Source organism: Nerophis lumbriciformis, linkage group LG27 (genome assembly GCF_033978685.3).
Source record: "Nerophis lumbriciformis linkage group LG27, RoL_Nlum_v2.1, whole genome shotgun sequence".
Taxonomy (NCBI): Eukaryota; Metazoa; Chordata; class Actinopteri; order Syngnathiformes; family Syngnathidae; genus Nerophis; species Nerophis lumbriciformis.
In genome coordinates this window covers 24,999,146-25,023,671 of record NC_084574.2, presented here as the reverse complement: position 1 = coordinate 25,023,671, position 24,526 = coordinate 24,999,146, and the positions used below count along the sequence as shown (strand labels likewise).

The 24,526-nt window shown below is 37.6% G+C and overlaps 2 protein-coding genes across 6 annotated transcripts in view; both read right to left on the bottom strand.

Annotated features, from left to right (window-relative positions):
* Positions 1 to 2,438, bottom strand: part of poll (polymerase (DNA directed), lambda) — a 36,241-nt gene extending 33,803 nt beyond the window's left edge. The window contains exons 1-2 of one of the 4 annotated variants that reach the window (XM_061988306.2): positions 2,408 to 2,438; positions 1,965 to 2,044 (exon numbers count right to left, since the gene is read on the bottom strand). Coding sequence is in view for 2 of the 4 variants with exons in the window: in XM_072916396.1 (XP_072772497.1) it covers positions 948 to 1,055 (108 nt within the window). In the remaining 2 variants the exon portion in view is untranslated. Of the gene's footprint in view, positions 1 to 947; positions 1,146 to 1,964; positions 2,045 to 2,109; positions 2,140 to 2,407 lie in introns of those variants that run through there. The other 3 variants (XM_061988305.2, XM_072916396.1, XM_061988301.2) reach the window with 3 other exon arrangements.
* A 4,258-nt stretch (positions 2,439 to 6,696) lies between these two features.
* fgf8b (fibroblast growth factor 8b) overlaps positions 6,697 to 24,526 on the bottom strand; it is a 32,672-nt gene continuing 14,842 nt past the window's right edge. For both annotated transcript variants that reach the window (XM_061987831.2, XM_061987830.1), the window contains exons 4-6: positions 23,306 to 23,486; positions 14,948 to 15,054; positions 6,697 to 7,307 (exon numbers count right to left, since the gene is read on the bottom strand). In XM_061987831.2, coding sequence (XP_061843815.1) covers positions 7,017 to 7,307; positions 14,948 to 15,054; positions 23,306 to 23,486 — 579 coding nt within the window. In that variant the 3' untranslated portion in view covers positions 6,697 to 7,016. The remainder of the gene's footprint in view (positions 7,308 to 14,947; positions 15,055 to 23,305; positions 23,487 to 24,526) is intronic.

Below are 24,526 nucleotides of genomic sequence, written 5' to 3'. Positions count from 1 at the left end.
AAGCCATCAGGACCACATCATCTGCAAAAAGCAGAGACCTAATCCTGCAGCCACCAAACCAGATACCCTCAACGCCCTGACTGCGCCTAGAAATTCTGTCAGCTGTGATTCTACTTAGTGAAAAACTTTGTCCATTTGTCAAAGGAGAGACAACGAGAAAGCGGGCTCCCGTGGATGTGATAAAAAAGGTAGAGTGTGCTTTGTGTTACCTGGCTGTCGAGGGAAAACTACGGAAAACAGCGAATGCATTTGGACTGGCAAAGCAGACTGTATCAGTTATTGTCCGCCATGTATGTCGCGGACTCAACGTCTAGGTCCAGAGTATATAAAGTCACCAAAAACGAATGGACAATAAAGGTGAAGGCAAAAGAGTGAGGAGTGTCCTAACCAGATATCGAGATCCCTAGTTTGATTGATGTAAAATGTTCTTCATCACATTGTTTACGTGTCTAATAAAGATTTGATTAATTTATGATGTCTCAGGTGTGATTCACTACAATAGGGCCCCACAGCATACTGGATTCCAGTTAATTGAAATACCACAACACTGGATATTGTTCAGATAAGTTAAATTTAAGAACTTGCACACAAAGCAACACTGGAGGTGACTATGACGTGGCATTTTCCGCGCATGCGTACTAGGTCGTGTTGCGCCGGCGGGCGGAGGGGGAGGGGGTCTTAAATGGTGACAATGTTGTGTGTGGACATGGATAAGGTTAGGTGGGATTTACCCTGATACGGGGCCGAAGAGCACCGACAGGAAACAAACAGAGGTGACGTGACAGATCGTCAACGTAACCTCCACTGTACTTAACCCCCATATAGGTATAGTATAGTATAGTATACAACAAAACAATGTAAACAACTGAATAACAGTGTAACATTTTTTTTCCATTTGGATTGCCAAACTCTTCACATGTTTTAGTATAACAGTTTAGACTCATTACCTTTGGCCTGGCCTTCAACCGGAGGAATATCTTTTGAAACACTTCAATAATGGTTTCCAGTTCTTTTGGGTAGCTGAGGTTGAGTGCGTGTATCAGCCTCATGAGCATGGCACAGGCTCTGTGTACATCCAGGTCTGCTATGATTCCTGTTCCCTCAAGTAAGATCCTCGATCAGTCAGGAACATCCATACCATCATTCTGGTAGATCAGAAGCGATATTCATGTGTTAAGTATCCATCCATTTTCTACCGCTGGTCCCTTTTGGGGTCGCGGGGGTTGCTGGAGCCTATCTCAGCTGCATTCGGGCGGAAGGCGGGGTACACCCTGGACAAGTCGCCACCTCATCACAGGGCCAACACAGATAGACAGACAACATTCACACTCACATTCACACACTAGGGACAATTTAGTGTTGCCAATCAACCTATCCCCAGGTGCATGTTTTTGGAGGAGGGAGGAAGCCGGAGTACCCGGAGGGAACCCACGCAGTCACGGGGAGAACATGCAAACTCCACACAGAAAGATCCCGAACCCGGGATTGAACTCAGGACTACTCAGAACCTTCGTATTGTGAGGCACATTCATGCACTAACCCAGTGGTTCTCAAATGGGGGTACGCGTACCCCTGGGGGTACTTGAAGGTATGCCAAGGGGTACGTGAGATTTTTTAAAAATATTCTAAAAATAGCAGCAATTCAAAAATCCTTTATAAATATAAATAAAAACCTATCTTTTTTTCCAAATAGTTCAAGAAAGACCACTACAAATGAGCAATATTTTGCATTGTTATACAATTTCATAAATCAGAAACTGATGACATAGTGCTGTATTTTACCTCTTTATCTCTTTTTTTCAACCAAAAATGCTTTGCTCTGATTAGGGGGCACTTGAATTAAAAAAAAAAAAACACAGGGGGTACATAACTGAAAAAAGGTTGAGAATCACTGCATGTTCCACCGTGCTGCCCCTAAGTAATCTTAAAGGTAAAAAAATAAATAAAATAAAAGGCAGATTTACCTGCTCTTGGAAGAGGTCGTCCTTTTTCCTTGAATACACAACTCAGCCACATATAGCAACCTTCTCTCCACACGATCCTCCTGTGAATTAGAAAAAGAATGTTAAACTGCTCTTCCAGGAGGATGGGCTTATGATACATACATACAGAAACAAAATAATGAATTTGTGACGATCGGTCACTTCATTTCTGTTAGTTTCCTTGTTTGGTGTTTGTTTCCTGTCGGCCCTCTTAATTTTGTTCCATTTCCTGCATGTCTCCCTGAGCGCTCGTTTCCCTCACCTGTCCCTGATTGGCAGCCCGGCACACCTGGTTGCAGTTGCCAATCAGGTGGCTATTTATGCCTGCCTCGCCTGTTTCTCAGTGCTCGACGCTTGTGATTATGTTTGGGATTGTTTACATGCACGACTGTTTCTTCCTGTCTGAGAGTAATACAAACTCTTACCTGCCCATCGTTCTCCTGGTTCCTGCATCTTGGGGTCACAACTACTGCAGCCATGCGGGTTCCTCACATAATCCTTGAGCACTGAGGAACAGGCGAGGCAGGCATAAATAGCAGCCTGATTGCCAACCGCAACCAGGTGTGCCGGGCTGCCAATCAGGGACAGGTGAGGGAAACGAGCGCTCAGGGAGACATGCAGGAAATGGAACCAAAATTAAGAGCGCCGACAGGAAACAAACACCAAACAAGGAAACGAACAGAAGTGAAGTGACAGATCGTCACATAATTAGTTATTTTAAAGAAAGCATAACTTGTCTAAGTAGAGTTAGAATTTGTAATTTCAAATGTATCATAAAAATGCAGATACAATTTTTTAATAAAAGTTAAAAAAAACAAAAAAACAATGCAAAATCCTATCATGCCTATCATGTTTCATCTTACCTGTAATGTTTTCTTATTTACTATAGTTGCTATTGATATGTTTGTCTTAGACTGAGCCCTAAATCTAACATATTATTCCCTTATAAGAATTGTAAACAGCTGCCTTTTAATACATCCTATTGATAATGGAGAATATTATAGTTGATTTTAAATTGCATTTCTGGCCGCCTGTAAAATGCAGGTCTGTTATTCACTGTCCAGTCACACAGAACAGCACAGTATCACCGAGAGCCCGAGATGTATAACAGCATTTTCACACCTGAGGCTTTTCTTTCAAGTTGTATGTTTCAGACTTTTTATTGATGTATTTGCATGAGTAGCCTTCAGCTGCTAGTGGAGAAAATAGGCAAGACTCCTGAGCTCGGTCTGAAAGCTCTCACCTGTCAACATGGACGCCTAATTGTAAGCCAACATCTTCCGCAACACATATGCACTTCTCATGCCGCCAGTGTGAAACAGGTAAATTATGATAAAAAAAACTAACAACGGTCTGTTGGGAAAAAAAGTAGATTGTCTTGTATGAAATTACCTAATTTGAATGTATTCATACCTCAAGCAGGGTGTTCTGGATGCACTTTTTTGCAGCCCATCTCTTTGAGGACAGCAAGGACAATATTTTTCGGTAAAACTGGTCTAGCTTTACCAAGAACGTAGTCTCCAACAGTGGTGATCCTTCTGAATTTTCGGCTTATTTATATAAAAAAGAAAAGTACAAATAGGCATCACATGTGTACAGTCTATTCCAAAGTAACACACTACAAATAATATAATGCAAAATATTTACTTGGGCTACGTCAAAAAGAGCAGGTGATCATTCTTTCAGGTCACTGATTGAAATGTGTACAGAAGTTTTGGTGACTAAATACAAAACTCAAAACCAGTGAAGTTGGCACGTTGTGTAGATCGTAAATAAAAACAGAATACAATGATTTGCAAATCCTTTTCAACTTATATTCAATTGAATAGACTGCAAATACAAGATACTTAATGTTCGAACTGAGAAAACATTTTTTTTTTGCAAATAACCATTAACTTAGAATGTAATGGCAGCAACACATTGCAAAAAAGTTGGCACAGGGGCATTTTTACCACTGTGTTACATGGCCTTTCCTTTTAACAACACTCAGTAAACATTTGGGAACTGAGGAGACCAATTTTTGAAGCTTTTCAGGTGGAATTCTTTCCCATTCTTGCTTGATGTACAGCTTAAGTTGTTCAACAGTCCGGGGGTCTCCATTGTGGTATTTTAGGCTTCATAATGCGCCACACATTTTCAATGAGAGTCAGGTCTGGACTACAGGCAGGCCAGTGTAGTACCCGCACTCTTTTACTATGAAGCCACGCTGTTGTAACACGTGGCTTGGCATCGTCTTGCTGAAAATAAGCAGGGGTGTCCATGATAAAGTTGCTTGGATGGCAACATATGTGCTCCAAAACCTGTATCATTTCAGCATTAATGGGGCCTTCACAGATGTGTAAGTTACCCATGCCTTGGGCACTAATACAACCCCATAACATCACAGATGCTGGCTTTTGAACTTTGCGCCGAAAACAATCCAGGTAGTTATTTTCCTCTTTGTTCCGGAGGACACAACATCCACAGTTTCCAAAAATAATTTGAAATGTGGACTCGTCAGACCACCGAACACTTTTCCACTTTGCATCAGTCCATCTTAGATGAGCTCGGCCCCTTTCTGGGTGTTGATGATAAATGGATTTGGCTTTGCATAGTAGAGTTTTAACCTGCACTTACAGATGTAGCGACAAACTGTAGTTACTGACAGTGGTTTTCTGAAGTGTTCCTGAGCCCATGTGGTGATATCCTTTACACACTGATGTCCCTTTTTGATGCAGTACCGCCTGAGGGATGTATGTATGCCACTTATGGGGGTGTATGCCAATTGTGTCAGCTTTTTTGAAACATGTTGCAGGCATCAAATTCCCTAATGAGCTAATATTTGCAAAAAATAACAAAAGTTTTCCAGTTCAAATGTTAAGTATCTTGTCTTTGCAGTCTATTCAATTGAATATAGGTTGAAAAGGATTTGCAAATCATTGTATTCTGTTTTATTTACGTTTCACACAACATTCCAACTTCACCGGTTTTAGGTTAAGTTACCCATGCCTTGGGCACTAATAAACCCTCATACCATCACAGATGCTGGCTTTTGAACTTTGCGCCTACAACTGTCCGGATGGTTCATTCCCTCTTTGTTCCGAAAGACACAATGTCCACAGTTTCCAAAGATTTTTTGAAATGTGGACTCTTCAGACCCATCCATCCATCGATTTTCTACCGCTTGTTCCCTTTGGGGTCGCGGGGGGCTCTGGAGCCTATCTCAGCTACAATCGGGCGGAAGGCGGGGTACACCCTGGACAAGTCGCCACCTCATCGCAGGGCCAACATAGATAGACAGACAACATTCACACACTAGAGCCAATTTAGTGTTGCCAATCAACCTATCCCCAGGTGCATATCTTTGGAGGTGGGAGGAAGCCGGAGTACCCGGAGGGAACCCACACAGTCACGGGGAGAACATGCAAACTCCACACAGAAAGATCCCGAGCCTGGAATTGAACCCAAGACTACTCAGGACCTTCGTATTGTGAGGCAGACGCACTATCCCCTCTTCCACCGTGCTGCCCATTCTTCAGACCACAGAACACTTTTCCACTCTGCTTCAGTCCATCTTGGATGAGCTCGGGCCCAGCGAAGCGGGCAGCGTTTCTGGGTGTTGTTGATAAATGGCTTTGGGTTTGCATAGTAGAGTATTAACTTGCACTTACAGATGTAGCGACAAACTGTAGTTACTGACAGTGGTTTTCTTGAATTATGTTGCAGGCATCAAATTCCAAATGAGCTAATATTTGCAAAAAACAACAAGGTTTTCCAGTTCGAACGTTAAATATCTTGTCTTTGCAGTCTATTCAATTGAATATAGGTTGAAAAGGATTTGCAAATTATTGTATTCTGTTTTTATTTACCATTTACACCACGTGCCAACTTCACTGGTGTTGTAAGTTATAAACTGATTTTTAATGCAGAAAAGGCTCTTGATTTTAAGCTTTACTTACTAATGGCATGAATCATTTTTTAGAGTGTTATTGCTCCTGATGATTGTCGTTGACGTTGACGTAAAAGATCCATAAACATCAATTTTGATGATTATTTGGGCCGCCAACAAATTGGCCATCCAGCTCATGCATTGTGAGAGCAGCCAGGTCCTTGTGTTCGGGGGTCTTCTTCCTCTCCTGTCGTTTGGCCTCTGACGGTCATGCTCAACTGCCTCTGGGAAGAGGATTCCTTTTTCTGCCTCCCTTTCACTCCCGAATGCCTCTTCCCAGCCATTCCCCCTCTTTCAGTCCATGCCACATTTCGCCACACAGGCCCCGATGTTTTTTCTGCGCCCTCCCACCCCTCCCTGTGTGACTGGCTTCTTTTTGATAACTGACCCCTCCTTGTGTTATTATTCGAACCCACTATTGTATAACATGCCCTTTTATATGAGCTTTCACAAAGGCCCATTTGATCAGAGGGTTACGGTGTGCGATCGTGAGAAATGCAACGACATGGTGGTAACCTTTGTTTGGGCCAAAATGGTGGGCTGACCTCATCGCTTTTAATGCGTAGCTGCAGCCATTCAGGCCCAAGTCTCACTTGCTGAGCACATTGAATCCTGGGGCCTGTCACAGATATTGCCCCTCAGTTATCTGGGTCTCCGACTCCAAGTCGGGCCGGGAGGTAGGGAGGGGGGCAAACAACATTTTGTATGCGAGCATCCCATTCCAAAACAACATGACAGAAAGGCTTTAGAATGGATTCTTTAGTGGTTTTAATATACACTCTAAAATAAATATCGATTTGATGCAATTTACATATTTTACAGTAAAATATATTCATATATGTAAAAAAAGTGGTTATAAAATATCCAAAAATGCCTTTTCAGGGGAATTAGAACATCCACTGAAACTCAGATAGCTGCCATGTCGAGCTTCGTACTTGAATCAGTCTTTAAAGTCTTGCTATTAATTCAATTTCCCACTAATTTCATGAGAAAATTGGCAACCTCTAACATCTTCTCACTGAGCTGGAAATAACTACCAGATTAGACATAGAACCCAGAACAAACAGTCCACACTCCATGTAATGGTTCGTCCACCTTGTCCGCTCTCAGCGGCCCCCGGAGCGCTGCTGATGGGAATGTTTAGTCCTCTTGCTGAGAGGGAGGACGGAGAGAGGGAGAGCGTCGAACGGACGTCGCTCGCTCAGCAGGTGGCCCCGAGGTAGCCGCTTCATGAAGTGGGCTTCTCGCTGGTGCTGCTTGGTTTTGGAGGCCTTCCTCGGACGACCCTTGCGCGTGAACGCCATGTACCAACCCTCGTATTTGGCGTTCTGGAGCGCCGTGTAGTTGTTTTCCAGAACAATCTCGGTAAAGATGCAGTCTTTGCCTCTTCCCTTCCTCTGGGTAAAAAAAAAAAAGAGGCAGATAAAATTAATGCGTTTTGTACATCCAGACAGTGGAAATTGCTTCCGTCATGCAACTAAACTACAGTGGTATCTTAGTTTTTGTAGGCCACTAGGTTTTTGATTAAAATGTATTGGTTGGTTATTGGTTATTGTACGGCCAAACATTGCATGCAACAAACTAGTCTAATTTTCTGGGTGTTGTTGATTTTTATTCAATTTGTATCATTCCGAGGAATTGGGTGCCCAAACAAGGAATCCCACGCGTTGGCGAATGAGTAGGGGTGTCCGAATGCAACTTTATTAACATTGGAGTCTTGAGTATTGGTCGATACCGATTAGTGTTGTTCCGATACCAATATTTTGTTACCGGTACCAAAATTATTTTGATACTTTTCGGTACTTTTCGATACTTTTCTAAATAAAGGGGACCACAAAAAATTGCATTATTGGCTTTATTTTAACAATAAATCTTACGGTACATCAAGCATATGTTTCTTATTGCAAGTTTGTCCTTAAATACAATAGTGAACATACTAGACAACTTGTCTTTTAGTAGTAAGTAAGCAAGTAAGTAAGTAAGCACCGGTACTTTTCAGAGGCAGTATAGTACCGAAAATAATTCATTAGTATCACAGTACTATACTAATACCGGTATACCGTACAACCCTAAACACGGTTTTTGATTAGAATTCATTGGTTGGTTATTGTACGGCCACACATTGCATTCAACAAACTACTCTAAATTTCCCTTTGTATCATCCCAGGAATCGGTGCCCAAACAAGGAATCCCACGCATTGGCGAATAAGTAGGGGTGTCCAAATTCAACTTTTTCATATTGGAGCCTTGAGTATTGGTCGATACCGATTAGTGCTGTCCCTATACCAATATTTTGTTACCGGTACCAAAATTATTTTGATACTTTTCGGTACTTTTCGATACTTTTCTAAATTTTTAATTTCCCCTTTCGGATTAATAAATTATTTCTGATTAAAAGGGACCACAAAAAAGTGCATCATTGGCTTTATTTTAACAAAAAATCTTACATTAAACATATGTTTATTTATTTATTTTTTATTTATTTAATTTTTATTTTATCCATTATCCATTTATTTACATACCGTACATCATTTATCTGTTGTCTGCCCTAAATGTCAAAATATCTTTTTGTTTATATCCCAACGATGGCCCCCCCACCCCCACAAAAAGAAAGAAACAGCAAGAAAACAAAATAGTAATAATATTTACGGATACATTAATTAAATAAATAACTTTTTTTGTAATAATAATAATAATAATAATAATAATAACAAATTGATAATAATAATAATTATAAATAAAATAAAAGAATATAAACATATAGTAAATAATAATCCAAAAAAATATATAGACATATAGGGAGTAATCCTTTTTTTTTTTTTTAAACAGTACAATCAATAATTCTAGAAATTAAAATCGGACCGGTACTTTTTAGAGGCGGTATAGTACCAAAAATGATTCTTTAGTATCGCGGTACTATAATGCGGTTTTTGATTAAAATGTATTGGTTGGTTATTGGTTATTGTACGGCCAAACATTGATTGCAACAAACTAATTTTCCCTTTGTATCATTCCCAGGAATCGGGTGCCCAAACAAGGAATCCCACGTGTTGGCGACTGAGTAGGGGTGTCTGAATGCAACTTTTTCATATTGGAGCCTTGAGTATTGGTCGATACCGATATTAATCCGATACTTTAAACCAGGGATGTCCAAACATTTTCCAAAAAGGGAAAAATCAAAACATGCGGGGGCCATTGTGATATTTTTCATGATCAAAACCAATAAAATATATAAGGTTTTTTTTCTCTTTAGGACTCATCTCCAGATTGGTCTTGGGGAGCCAAAAGGGTCTCAGTCATAAAAATGTTAAAAACAAGTCATATATCATTATTAATATTATTTTTATTGTCATTCAACAATTGCAGTAAATCTGTAAAACCAATTTAAGGTCAATCTGCAGATATAATTATAAATTAAATTAAAATAATAATGTTAATATATGTTTTAATCAAACATATATTAACATTGTTGCCCTACGGGAAACTGGGTAACACATGGCACAGTGACAAAGCTTAACCTATTGTTGCTATAACAATCTACAAGGTTAACATAGTTGGCTTCTCTTTCTTCCCCTCCATTTATCTGCTTTCTTTTGTATTTCAAGTTATCATTACATATATGTATTGTTGCATTTGAACAATTGTATTGTTGATAATAGAGGTAATTATTGTTATTATTCATTATAAATAGTGCTATTTCTATTAGTCTTGGTCGCCGGGAGTTTGACTTAGCCCGGGGGTCAGCAACCCGCGGCTCTAAAGCCGCATCTTTAGCGCTGCCCTAGTGGCTACCTGGACCTCTTTCACAGATGGGTGAAAATGGAAAAAGATGAAGAAAAAAATTATTTTTTGTTTTAATATATTTTCTGTAGGAGAACAAACATGACACAAACCTTCCTTTTTGTTAGAAATCCCACTGTTTATGTTAAACATGCTTCACTGATGAGAGTATTCGGCAAGCACCGTTTTGTCCTACTAATTTCAGCGATCCTTGAACTCATCGTAGTTTGTTTACATGTACAACTTTCTCCGATACTGCCACAGAAAGACGTGTTTTATGCCATTCCTTCTTTGTCTCATTTTGTCCACCAAATGTTTTAAGCTAGCCGTATGTACATATTTCATCATTATGCCTCGTTTGTAGGTATATTTGAGCACATTTAATTTCCTTTACTTATGTCCTCTGTGTATTTAATTTATATTTGCATGTCTCATGACACATTATCTGTACGTAATATTGGCTGCATTTATGATAGTTGTTTGTGTGCCATGTTGTTCCAGACCACAGTAAACGTTACACAGCTTGCAAAGATTGTAATAAATCCATTAGAAGAAGACAGCCTGCCATTTCCTTTAACTTGGACACACACATCTATACCTTTGGCCATTCTGAGCCAGTAATTTCCAGAAGTTATCTCATTCTGTGAGAAGCCTGCATTTGACTAATGATTTCCAATGTTGCAAAAATGTGTAGAATAAAAATTAAAATACAACATTTCTGTAACAAAGATTTGTGTCAGCCTTTAGTAGGCTAATATAGCTAATATAGACACTTACATCATGTGTTGCCTTCATCATAATACTTACTGTATATAAGGCTTCTAATCTTTTGCGGCTACAGACCGAATTGTTTATGTATTTTTAGTCCAATATGGCTCTTTCAACATTTTGGGTGGCCGACCCCTGGGTTAGACATTAAAAGGGGAACTTGGAGTCATGCTGTTTTGACTTAATTGGAGTGCTTACACAAAATAAACCGGAAAAACGTCCCCGGCCAGCTGGACTAAAAAGATAACTGTCCATCCAGTCAGTCACTAAAATATTGATCATGACGCATGCTGCACATCATGTATGGCAAAACACAATACTGTACAGCGTAATTTGGATATAGCGTGTACAATAAACAAACACTCATACATTTTGTTTTAACACGTCAATCCTTCGATTTCGCCAGAAAAAATACCTTAATATTCATTATGTCTTACTTTACAGATACTGTAATATGATTGTTCATCTTTTTAAGTCAGCACAGATTGGTGTACAATCGCATTGTTTTGTGCATTACGAGCATAAAAGCCATACAGCTGCTGACGTTGAAACGAGCATTATTCTTGTCGTAGTTAACTCACGGCGAATGCTGCAGCATGCAGATGTTTTTCCTACGCTGTGTTCGCTCTTACAATAACAATTTCGCTAAAGTATGGATATGACACAGGTTATAGAATTTAAATGAAGTATTGCTGGCGGTTTTTGAATGCATATTTAAAGTGATTTAAAAGGAGAACTGATTGCTCCCATTAGCTGCATTGCACGCCACCTGGAAAAAGCCATTTTTTCTACAAGTTAGAATACAAAAAAACCCAAAAACCTTTTGTCTTCTTGTCTCATAAGGATTGTGAACAATAGGCAAAATTATAAAAAAAAAAAAAATGCAGTTCCCCTTTAAACAGTTCAAACCCAAAGGGGACCTGTGATGATCTTTGTCTTTTCTGACCTTTAAAAATGGTTACAATAAAAAAATAAACATTTCAATAAAAATCGTTACAATGTTGGCTACTCGTGTTAAGCAATATCAATTGTTAATTGGTTAATGAATTTGGACGTGAGATTGCGCACAGTTTTGGATGCTTCTTGACACACTTGCTTTGTATCGATCAGAGTGTGCAGGTATACCTACTACTGTTTATTATAATGGTTGTCCACACATTTTTTTATTTTTTCAATTTTTATTTTTTAAATGAAAAAAAAAAACGGTATTAAATGTATTTATTTTTAATTGAAAAAAAAAATAGTTTATTACTTTATTTACCTATGATACTGTACTGAGTCTTTGATTTATTTTGTACAATTTTCCAATTTGTCTATTTGTGCACTTTTATTTTTGAAGTTTTTTTTGATTTATTACATCAATTGATTGACCACAGCTGTGACTATTTAAGTGCATCGCTTCCTGTTAGAAAATTGCACACTGATGACGACTTTGTCGAAACCGGTCTGTGTTTGGTAGCGCATGTGCCGATTATATTACAATTATAAGAAGGACACTTGTGTTGCTGGCCTTGCTTTTTCTTTAAGTACACTTTTTACCGTGCACCTCTTTATTTTTGTTTTATTACGTTTTTTTGAGAGTGCAGGTTTTTCCTGTATTTTATACCTACTACTGTGACCGGTGAATCTACAGTAAATCATATTTATGCAATTAATTTGCGGCCTTGATTGAAATAAATAAATAAAACCAAGTAAAATAGCGATGGTGTTCATTGTCTAATCTCTGACATTTACAAAGGAGTGGGGTGTGGAGGGTCTCAATTGCAATGAAAAGGAACGCCTCCACACACAAACTGTTTGCAGATAGATTTAAAAAAACTCGTTATAAAAGTGACTTTGGAGCAACATTTCTACCAAAGCATATCCAATGCATATGGACTAGACCACAATGAAGTGTTATATATTAAAGATAGCACGTATCAAACAAAGATCAATGGCTAGAAAGAGAGATACATTCAATTCACACGGGGGGGGGTCATCAACGCCCTGGAGCAAAATATCACCGATGCAATCGCCATCATTGATTAGAGCGATCCATCCATTTACTACCGCTTGTCCCTCATAGGGTTCGGGTGGGGGTGCTGGAGCCTATCAACTAATGGTATCCATAGAGACGTGTATTAAATGAGGAAATAACTACAGCCTTTTTGAAACCAAGAGCTACTTCTTGGGTACTGATTAATGCGAAGGTTTCCATCCATTTTCTACCGCTTATTCCCTTTAGGGTTGCGGGGGGCGCTGGAGCCTATCTCAGCTACAATCGGGCGGAAGGCGGGCTACACCCTGGACAAGTCGCCACCTCATCGCAGGGGCTACCAGTTTGATACACACTTAAATAAATTGCCAGAAATAGCCAATTTGCTCAATTTACCTTTAACTCTATGTTATTATTAATATCTAATGATATTTATCTTTGTGGAAACACTGATCATCTTAATGATTTCTCACAATATATATATATATATATATATATATGTATAGAAACAGATAAATATCAATATGCAACACTTTATTTTTATATTTTCTCTAAGTGCACATTTTTCAAATTGAACATTTCCAAATGATCACTTCTAAGACAGTCTTGTGAAATTGCAATATCCCATTTTAACTAGCTAGCCACTAACATTTTTTAACAAATCATGAATTACTTTGCACCATGTTTGTACAAATAACTCATGTAAAATACAAAAGTCAACTCTCAAATTTTTAAATAAATCATGTCACACTTTGAACTGGACACCAAATATGTTATCTGTTTCTTTGTCAGTTAGTGAAGACCAAGTCTTTAAAATATTTTCTTGGATTTTCAAATTCTATTTGAGTTTTGTCTCTCTTAGAATTAAAAATGTCGAGCAAAGCGAGACCAACTTGCTGGTAAATAAATACAATTTAAAAAATAGAGGCAGCTCACTGGTAAGTGCTGCTATTTGAGCTATTTTTAGAACAGGCCAGCGGGCTACTCATCTGGTCCTTACGGGCAACCTGGTGCCCGCGGGCACCGCGTTGGTGACCCCAGAACTACAATATCAACTGCTTATTTTATAAAAATATATATATATAATTCAATTGCTTTTGTGATAAATGTGGTCTACTGTAAATGTATGGCCACCCTCTATATTGAATAAATAATAATATAGTACAAAAATTTAATTTGCGAATATTAATTATATTTTTAGAATATGCAGAGGATCGATGAAAAATAAGCAGCCGGCCAAAAAAAAGGTGCCCAGGTTGCACTTTAGACATCCCTGTAAACTCAGCCTACAATAACAAACTGGCATGTCATGAATTTGAGTTCTTTTCGCAAACTCAGTGCAATTCCATGAACCCTGACCTCAACCAAATTTGACATCACGCAAAAGTAGCGGCAACCTACAAAGGCAGACCTGGGCCTGTCCTGCTGGACATTCCCAAATCATTTTTTTTTTGGTCTTTAAGATGGAAACTGTAGCTGCCATTATGATGTGCAGTGATGTTTTCAAATTACCGGAAGTCTTGAACTATATTTCAACGGTTGGAATCTGCGCTTTTGCATGATGTACTAGTTACTATGGTAATCTAATTAGTTACTATGGTAATCTAATTAGTTACTATGGTAATCTAAGTCACAGCAGCTCAGACGAGGCACCAAGCAGTGTGGGTGTGGAGCGTTTCCACAGAGTGTCAGCCTGAAATGCGGGAGTCAGGGACAGACGCGGAAGGAGATTTTTACAACAAAGTTCTAAAGCTTAGTGATGTATCAGATGTATCAGATTATAGGTGGGGTTTTTTTTTTTACCCTTCGCGTTCATATTTCGCTTTGTTTTTTGCATTTTTGTTGCGTTTCGCTTGATTGTAAAATATGTCGAGGGTTTGTGATGTTCATATGTTGTCAATATTCAGTGTTTTATCGTTCATAGTCAATATTGTAAACCCCACATTCTTTATTTTCATGTACATTCTGGGTGTCTCATTCAGTAAAAAAATTAAAAATTCCATTCCGTTTTTTAAGGCGGTCTGTGATAACGTTTTTTAGCAATCAATTAATTATTGTGAGGTTTTGTATTAGTGTTCCTAAAAATCAGATATACCGGCCCCCAGGTCAAAAAATAATTGCCCAGGCCTGTACTAAGGACTCCATAAGCCATTTTATTGTCAGAATGTCATCCGGGAATGTTTTTAGATGTTTTACTTAAATACATGTAATTTATTCGTACATAACTTGGTAACAGTTTTATCAAAAGTTCTCTCAGGGTGTAGTTCGGAGTGAAATTTTCCATCGAGCACAACAGTTGCAGTCTCCTCACTCATTTTTGTACGTATGACAATCTGATCACTGACCGTTAAGGCAAAAGAGCTTGTACGGTCAAAAAAAAAAAATGGCATGATTAATCTAAGTGTGGACATGAATTTTGCGATTCTTTTTGTGATGAATCACATTGGTTAATTTGTTCATTTTGACAACCCCTGTTTATACAGTATATATACAAATATATACAGTGCGAATTACCTTTCCAATCAGCTTCCCTCTCTTGTTCATACAGATGTAGTATCCGGTCTTCACCCCTCTGATGCGAACACGACTCCCAAAAGAGTCAGTCTCCACCTCTAGTTTAGCTGCAACCACAAAGGGATTAAAAAGTAAGAACAGGTGGAGTAAAAAACAAAGATAAGACAGCAATATAGTGTGATATTGCAATAAGGCCAATGACTGCCACCGTCCTTTCTATCAATACACTATGGATGCTGTGATGAAATTGTATTCTACTACATATATGAAACATCCTGTCCACTAGTGTTGTCCCGATACCAATATTCTGGTACCGGTAACGGTACCAAAATATATTTCGATACTTTTCGATACATTTCTAAATAAAGGGGACCACAAAAAAACTGGATTATTGGCTTTATTTTGACAACAAATCTTAGGGTACATTAAACATACGTTTCTTATTGCAAGTTTGTCCTTAAATAAAATAGTGAACATACAAGACAACTTGTCTTTTAGTAGTAAGTAAGCAAACAAAGACTCCTAATTTAGTCTGCTGACGTATGCAGTAACATATTGTGACATTTACTATTCTATTATTTTGTCAACATTATTAAGGACAAGTGGTAGAAAATGAATTATTAATCTACTTGTTCATTTACTGTTAATATCTGCTTACTGTCTCTTTTAACATGTTCTATCTACACTTCTGTTAAAATGTAATAATCACTTATTCTTCTGTTGTTTGGATACTTTACATTAGTTTTGGATGATACCACAAATTTAGGTATCAATCTGATACCAAGTTGTTACAGGATCATACATTGGTCATATTCAAAGTCTTCATTTGTCCAGGGACATATTTCCTGAGTTTATAAACATAATATACATTTTAAAAAAGGAAAAAAGATTTTGCGACGAAATAGATGTAATAATATTAGTATCGATTAGACACGCTCCTGTACTTGGTATCATTACAGTGGATGTCAGGTGTAGATCCACCAATAGCGTTTGTTTACATTTTGACGCCAATGAGCTACGGTGTGTAGTGAAGCATGTTTAGCTATTCCTCGTCCTGCAGGGATGATACTTGTAGGAAACTTACTTTATTTGTCGCCATGGAGGCGAGGATTAGTGATTTAGAAGTAGCTAAAACACTGCCGACTGCGACTGGACTTTAGCCGCTAGCTAGTTAGCCATGTCTTAAACCAGAACCGGTACTTTTTAGAGGCGGTATAGTACCGAATATGATTCATTAGTATCGCGGCACTATACCAATACCGGTATATCGTACAACCCTACTGTCCACTGAATCAGAATTGCAAGGATCAATCCCATCTCCTGAGCCCTTTGATCTAAAAGACATACAAACATAAACAAAGTCTCCCTACATGTTGTGCTGTGATGGTCTTCAAACGAGGCAGATTTGGGTCGTTTACAAGAGCGACACCTTTTTAGTAGGTGTGTGTGAGAACTAGTGTGTGGGTCAGGAAATCAAGAAGACAAAAGATTACATGAAAGAGGCTAGGAGGTGAGGACGCTGACCTCAGCTCTTTTAAACCGAGTCCGGAAGCAATGCAATGAAAATTCCTTACAGAACCTCAACCTCCTGAGACCCTGAATCCTCTGTAGTGGACATTTTGTCACTCTGGCAAAAAGAAAAATAAATGTCCACTGCAGAGTACGCTGAGTCTTGGTATGCTATTGAAAGGACGCACCTAAATAAGTTGAGGTCAGGACTTCTGCAACCTATGTGTTGCCACAATAGCCCAGCCAGAAATAGCTCGCCTTCAAAGTAGGTGTCAAAGACTTGATCCATTTGTCGAACGCCGGCACACAAAAGTCATAAAAGATGTTGACGCCTCACTTTAAAGCTTCTGGTTTTGCACTTCCATCCTCTTGTGTTTGATCCACCAACGGCCAAAATCAACTAAAACGTATTCTACTGTTGACAGTCCACCACACTGTGTGTTGGATGGACCAGGGTCCTATTCAGGAACCCAAACTGGGGCCCTGAGCAAAATTTTATTAGGAGATTTTTTTCCACACATTTTTTCATTTACATAGGAACTGTTCCTCTTGTGTTTGTTCCTCTTGTGTTTGTTCCTCTTGTGTTTGTTCCACAAGCGGCCAAAATCCACTAACAAATGTTTCTACGGCTGACATTCTACCACACTGTGTATTGGATAGACTCAGGAACCTAAACTGGGGTCCTGAGCAAAGTTTTATTCTGAGATTTTTTTCCACACATTTTTTCATTTATATAGGAACATTTTTAAGCTTTTTTAAATTCAAACTTGAATTTAATATAATGCATTTTCTGTACTAAAACTAATCCATGAGACATAAATTGTCTGCAAAATAACACATTTAACGGCTAGAAATGTAGCTTACCACCATAAAAGTGCATATGTGGAGTGAATGAATGCTGTGTTCTCAGTTCTTTGTGAAGCGCTTGGCGTGCTGAGAAAAGCGCTATATAAATGTAATTCATCATTATTATTATTATAATGATGAATTTTGGTGTTTTTTTTTACACCAAAATTAATCTATTTATTATTGAACTTATTCTTCTTCTTCTCCAGATTTTGGCGCGCTCTACCTTCCACATTTTTCACCCGATTCTAACCGTTCTCACTTCAAACTGTTCAGCCTATTTGGGAATCGCGGGCTTTCCCTTGACAAATTCCAAAAATTCCCAGATTTCCAGGTTTTCCGGGACATTTTTCCCATTCAAAATGAATTGGCCATTTTTCAAACTCACCATTTCCACATTTTTTAACCGATTCAAACCATTCTACCTCCAACACATTGCACCATCCTGGAAATTAAAATTATAATTTTTTTCAAGTTGAAAACGGTTTCCATGATTTTCCAGAATTCCTGCTTTTCCAAAGCCCTATTTCCACCCTTTTTTCTGCCAACTACACCTTCCACATTTTTCAACGCATTTGAACCACTCCACCGTCCAAACATTCCTCTTAATCAGGACAAAAAAACAAAGTTGTTGTTTGAACTGGAAAAATTCCCGGTTTTCGCGAAATTCTAGGAATTCCGTAATACCATTCCTCAATTCAACATGTTACTACTTCAACAATTCTTGACCGATTTGAAAAATTCCAACACCAACCATTTCAACTCATTCAGACCATTCAATTTTTTTTTACCATTTTCAAAACAAATTTTTTGGAAATTCCCATTGAAATTAATGGGACATTTTTCAAAGTTCCACAATTCCCACATTTTTCATCTGATTCAAACTGTTCCAACTTCAAACTGTTCAGCCTATTCGGGAATCGCGGGCTTTCCCTTGACAAATTGCAAAAATTCCCAGATTTCCAGGTTTTCCGGGACATTTCTCCTTTGTACCGAGGATGTCGTTGTCGTTGTGGCTTGTGCAGCCCTTTGAGACACTTGTGATTTAGGGCTATATAAATAAACATTGACTGATTGATTGATTCAAAATGAATTGGCCATTTTTCAAACTTCCACTATTTCCACATTTTTCAACCTATTCAAACCATTCCACCTTCAACATATTCCAGCATTCTGTAAATTCAAACTATAATTTTTCCAAGTTCAAAAAAATTCCAGGATTTTCCAGAAATCCTGCTTTTCCAAAGCCCTATTTCCACCCTTTTTTCTGGTGACTACTCCTCCCTCATTTTTCCAACACATTTCAACCGTTCCACCGTCAAAACATTCCTCTTAATCAGGACAAAAAAACGAAGTTGTTTTTTGAACTGGAAAAATTCACGGTTTTCCTGAAATTCCAGGAATTCCGTAATACCATTTCTCAATTCAACATGTTAGTACTTCAACATTTGTCGACCGATTTCAAACATTTTAACACCAACCATTTCAACTCATTCAGACCATTTGAGTTTTTTTTACCATTTAAAAAAAAATTATCCCGCTTTTCCCAAAATTCCCAAATTAAGGAATGTCCCATTGAAGTCAATGGGACATTCCTTAAAGTTCCACAACTCCCACATATTTCATCTGATTCAAACTGTTCCAACTACAACATATTCAGCCTGTTTGTGAATTGTGTGCTCTACTCAACAAATCTAAAAAAATTCCAGGATTTCAGTTCAACTTCAGCATTGGAGCATTCACACGAAATTCCTTCAGGAATTGTCTCATCTAGTTGTGTGAATGCTCCAAAGCATTCACTCATATGGTTTTTTTACGCCAAAATTAATCTATTTATTATTCAACTTCAATTTGTTCTTCTTCTACGGATTTTGGCACGCTCTACCTACCACATTTTTCACCCAATTCAAACTGTTCCAACTTCAAACTGTTCAGCCTATTTGGGAATCGCAAACTTTCCGTTGACAAATTCCTAGATTTCCCAGAATTCCAGGTTTTCCGGGACATTTTTCCCATTCAAAATGAATTGGCCATTTTTCATACTTTCACCATTTCAAAATTTTTCAACCTATTCAAATCATTCCACATCCAGCACATTCCACCATTCTGAAAATTCAAACTATAATTCTTTCAAGTTAAACATTTTTCCAGGATTTTCCATAATTCCTGTTTTTCCAAAGCCCTATTTTCACCCTTTTTTCTGGCGACTACCCCTTCCACATTTTTCAACGTATTTCAACCGTTCTACCATCAAAACATTCCAAGGGAATGGGTCAAATGCAGAGGACAAATTTCACCACACCTATTGTGTGTGTGAGACAATCATTGGTACTTTAACTTTAACTTAACTTAACTTTTAATCAGAACTGCAAAAATTCAAGTTTTTTTTTTCGAAATTCTAGGAATTCCGTAATACAATTTTTCATTTCAACATGTTACTACTTCAACATTTCTCTACCGATTAGAAAAATGTCAACACCAACCATTTCAACTCATTCAAACCATTCAAGTGTTTTTTTTGGTACCATTTTCCAAAAAATTCACGCTTTTCCCGAAATTACCACATTTTTTGGAAATTCCCATTAAAATCAATGGAACATTCTTAAAAGTTTCCGAATTCCCACATTTTTAATCTGATTTAAACTGTTCCAACTTCAAAATATTCAGCCTGTTCAAGAATCGTGTACTCTACTTCAACAATTCTAAACAAAATTCCAGGATTTCAGTTCAACTTCAGCATTGGAACATTCACACACACTTGCCTCATCTAGTTAAAACATAAATTTGCGAGCCTTTCTGATGCAACTCCAACGATCGATCAAACCCTACTGCTTTACAAGACTAGCACTAACGCTGCGCGCCATGTCGGATGGTAGCATTGTCATTTTATTCTTATCAGTGACTGAGCAGGAAAGGGCGAGGAATAATTTGTAGGGCGGGGAGACCCTGTTCCTATTTGATTGGTGGAGTAATACATCATGTAAATTCCCTGCAAGATTTGACATGTTTGCATTTATATTAGCGCTGTCAAAACTACACTTTAATGCGGATTAATCATTATTAATCTGATTGAACATACAGTATGAAGACAGTTAACCCATCTGGAGTGCGGAATGATTCAAAACTCCTGGCAACGCATTCCAGGCAGTTTGTCCAAGTAGTGTTAGTGTCGCACATGCACAAATTTGCAGTGAATGCGGTGTGACTAGAGATGGGATTTACGGCTCTGAAGAAAGACAGATCTTGAGGAATCGTTCCCTTCAAAGCCTTCAAAGGACTGGCTCGTTATTATACATGTTATTTTTTCAGAAGTAACTTATTTCCAATCAAGGAGACAATCACTGGCAATAGTTATAAGATAATAGGTGGATCAAACTAATTCTAAAACTCTCTAATAACTAAAGTACCTTGGGTGAATAATGTATACTCACTACACCGGTATGTTTTAGCGCTTTCATGGCGAGTTTACTGACAGATATAAGTAAGAACTTTACACTACTTTATATTAGAAATGGCAACAGCGGAGGATGAATGTCCCATAACAAGAAGATAGAGAACAAGAAGAAGCTTATCGACTACGGACTACAAAGGCGGACGCGCGCAATTTTTTCCAGGATTTATGCAGATCCCAAATACAGATCAGCAGGTGCCAGAATGGAAGAAAAGTTGCTTTTGCATAATATTGCGAACCAAAACGCTAAATAATATGTCTTACCTTATACACACACCATAATAATACTCATCACATCAAGCGGTGCAGCTTCATAGCTTGCCAAAGTCGTACTAAAACATTTTGATAGATTTTTGAGCGCTGTGTGAAATGTTCTATATTTTCAATGGAACATATAAAATGTTGGTGTTGTTTACTTGAGTCATATTGCCATCATAGTGCAGCCTACACTTATCTCTTATGTTTGGCTGCCATCTACAGGTCACACTTATCATTACACCATGTACCAAATGAAATTGATTTGAGGTGAGTAAGCTCAACCAAACTAATTCCTTACATTAGGCGCACCGGGTTATAAGGCGCACTGTCGAGTTTTGATTTTAAGTGCGCCTTATAGTCCGGAAAATACGGTATTATATATTCTAATATATTCTTTACACCAGTGATTCTAGTGGTAGGCAGGCTCCATCTAGTGGTACCCCAACAATTCATTTCATTAACTGTATATAATGGCCAAAATATGAAATATACATGTTAAATACAACCTCTGTCTTGTTTATAAATAATATTTAGGCCTACTACGCTACTGTATTTCAATGTTGGTCATTATGGTGGGACTTGGAGAGTCGAATGTTTTCTGAGGTCGTACTTGGTGAAAGAAAGTTTGAGACCAGGGGTGTCAAACGAACGTCCCGCAGGCCGGATCAGGCACGCGAACAGGTTTTATCCGGCCCACGGGATGAGTTTGTTAAGTATGAAAATGAGCCGAAATTTTTGAATGAAAGAAACTGCTGTTCTAAATGTGTCCACTAGATGTCGCAATAGCAATTATTTGCATCTTCGTAGATGATGCTACATATGTAAAACAAATAGACCACATGATGTTAGTACACCAGTCGAGGAAAATGAGCAAACTACATAAATAACATCCTGTAATTTGATTTTGATATCATTTTTTTATCTTGATGGATTGGGCCCTAGTGTGTGAATGTGAGTGTGAATGTTGTCTGTCTATCTGTGTTGGTCCTGCGATGAGGTGGCGACTTATCCAGGGTGTACCCCGCCTTCCGCCCGAATGCAGCTGAGATAGGCTCCAGCGACCCCCCGCGACCCCAAAAGGGACAAGCGGTAGAAAATGGATGGATGAATGGATGGATTGAAAATACACACATACATACATACATACATACATACATACATACATACATACATACATACATACATACATACATACATACATACATACATACATATATATATATATATATATATACATATATATATATATATATATATATATATATATATATATATAATATACATATATATATATATATGTATATATATATATATATGCATACATATATATATACATACATATATATATACATATATATATATATATAATATACATATATATGTATATATATATGCATACATATATACATACATATATATATACATATATATATACATATATATATATATATATATATATACATATATGTATATATGTATATATATATATATATATATATAAAAATTTATACATATATATATACATACACACACACACACACACACACACACACACACACACACACACACACACACACACACACACACACACACACACACACATATATATACATACATATACATATATATATATAAATATATATATACATATATAAATACACGTAAATATATACATATATATGTATGTATATATACACATATATATATACACATCTATAAATACATATAAATATATACATCTATATATACATATATACATATATAAATACATATAAATATATACCTACATATATATACATATAAATATATACATCTATATATACATATATAAATACATATAAATATATACCTACATATATATACACATAAATATATATATATACACACACATATATATATATATATATATATATATATATATATACACACACACACACACACACACACATACATACATACATACATACATACATACATATATATATATATATATATATATATATATATATATATATATATATATATATATATATATATATATATATATACTACTTAGCCCCTGGCCAATTTTTTTTTAACCCAATGCGGCCCCTCGATCCAGTTTGGGGACCCCTGCTATAATCAATACATACTACATTTGACTTAATATGTTCTCATGACAGATTATAAACAAATATTTAGTATAGGAAGATCCCAATAGTATTGGGAACTGACATCCTCTTAATTATGTTTCCATATCAATTTGACACTTATTAAATAGCACTCTGGATGAATATGCGATGGCCGTCATTTACCGTGGGCTGCCCCGTCATCGGCGTTAGCGTTGACCCTCTTGTTGGACAGCACCTGCACGTGTTTGCCGCTGGTCCGGCTGTACAGTTGGTAGGTTCGCGTTAACCGGCGGCTCATCCGGTCCGACAGCCGGCTCTGCTCGGTGACATGGTGCTTGAAATTAGGAGGAGACTGCACTGTGTTCTGCAGGGCAACAGCAAACACATGCGTTTGAGGAATGCTGCCTTTATGTGTGATTTCAATCCTACTAATTGATGTTCTTGGTGGGGTTGGCCAATTTTAAGGATGATTTGGGCTCCACGGGGACGGCAATTCCCCAGCTTGTTATTTGCCTTAACCGCCGGTGATCTTTCACCCCCTTCTTGACTTTTCTCCCCCCCTTCAATGCAGCGGTCCACATATGTTTTAACAATCACCTGTCAAAGTGAGATCTTGCCACTTTTCAAGATGTTTGAATTTCTGCCAATTGCCGTGTAGCCCCCCTAATAAAATGTCTTCATTATTATTGCAGCCCACTGCAGATGTACAGGCATGCAACGTATGGAATATCCAAATATCAGACCCGATTATCGCAATGTTATTTGGGTCAGGCGTGTACAGACTTACTAACTTGTGATACAGTACATGCAATAACCACCGCAAAATTAGTTGTTGATCTACTTAAAAAAGCAAAAGCACTTTAAACTTATCAGGATTTCACAGCATTTAACAGTATTTTTCCCACACTGCAATCACAATTCATTGTGAAATTAAAGCAGATGACTGTAAAAAATACCATTTTACAGTAATTCATTTTTTCAAAGTAAACTCATAATCATAGTCCTCTGTAACATCACAACTAAAAACTGTAAACTGGCATGTCCCTCAGGGGGTTCCGTGGACTACTTTGCACACTCTTTTACAGTAACTGGCGGTATGCTGTGATTACAATTGTGAAGTTACAGCATTTAATTGTGACTTTATTGTAACTACCGTATTTTTCGCAGTTTTTTTCATAGTTTGACCGGGCTCCAGTGCGACTTATACCGTATATGTTTTTTTCCTTTTTTACTATGCATTTTCGGCAGGTGCGACTTATACTCCGAAAAATACGGTAACCGTAAAACCACAGCTCTGCAATTACGGTAAATTGATGTGAAGGCTGTTCACAGTAAATCAATGTAAATGTTACTGTAAAAGTAATGCAATTATTAGCCAGTAAATTGCTGTGAATGTACAACGAC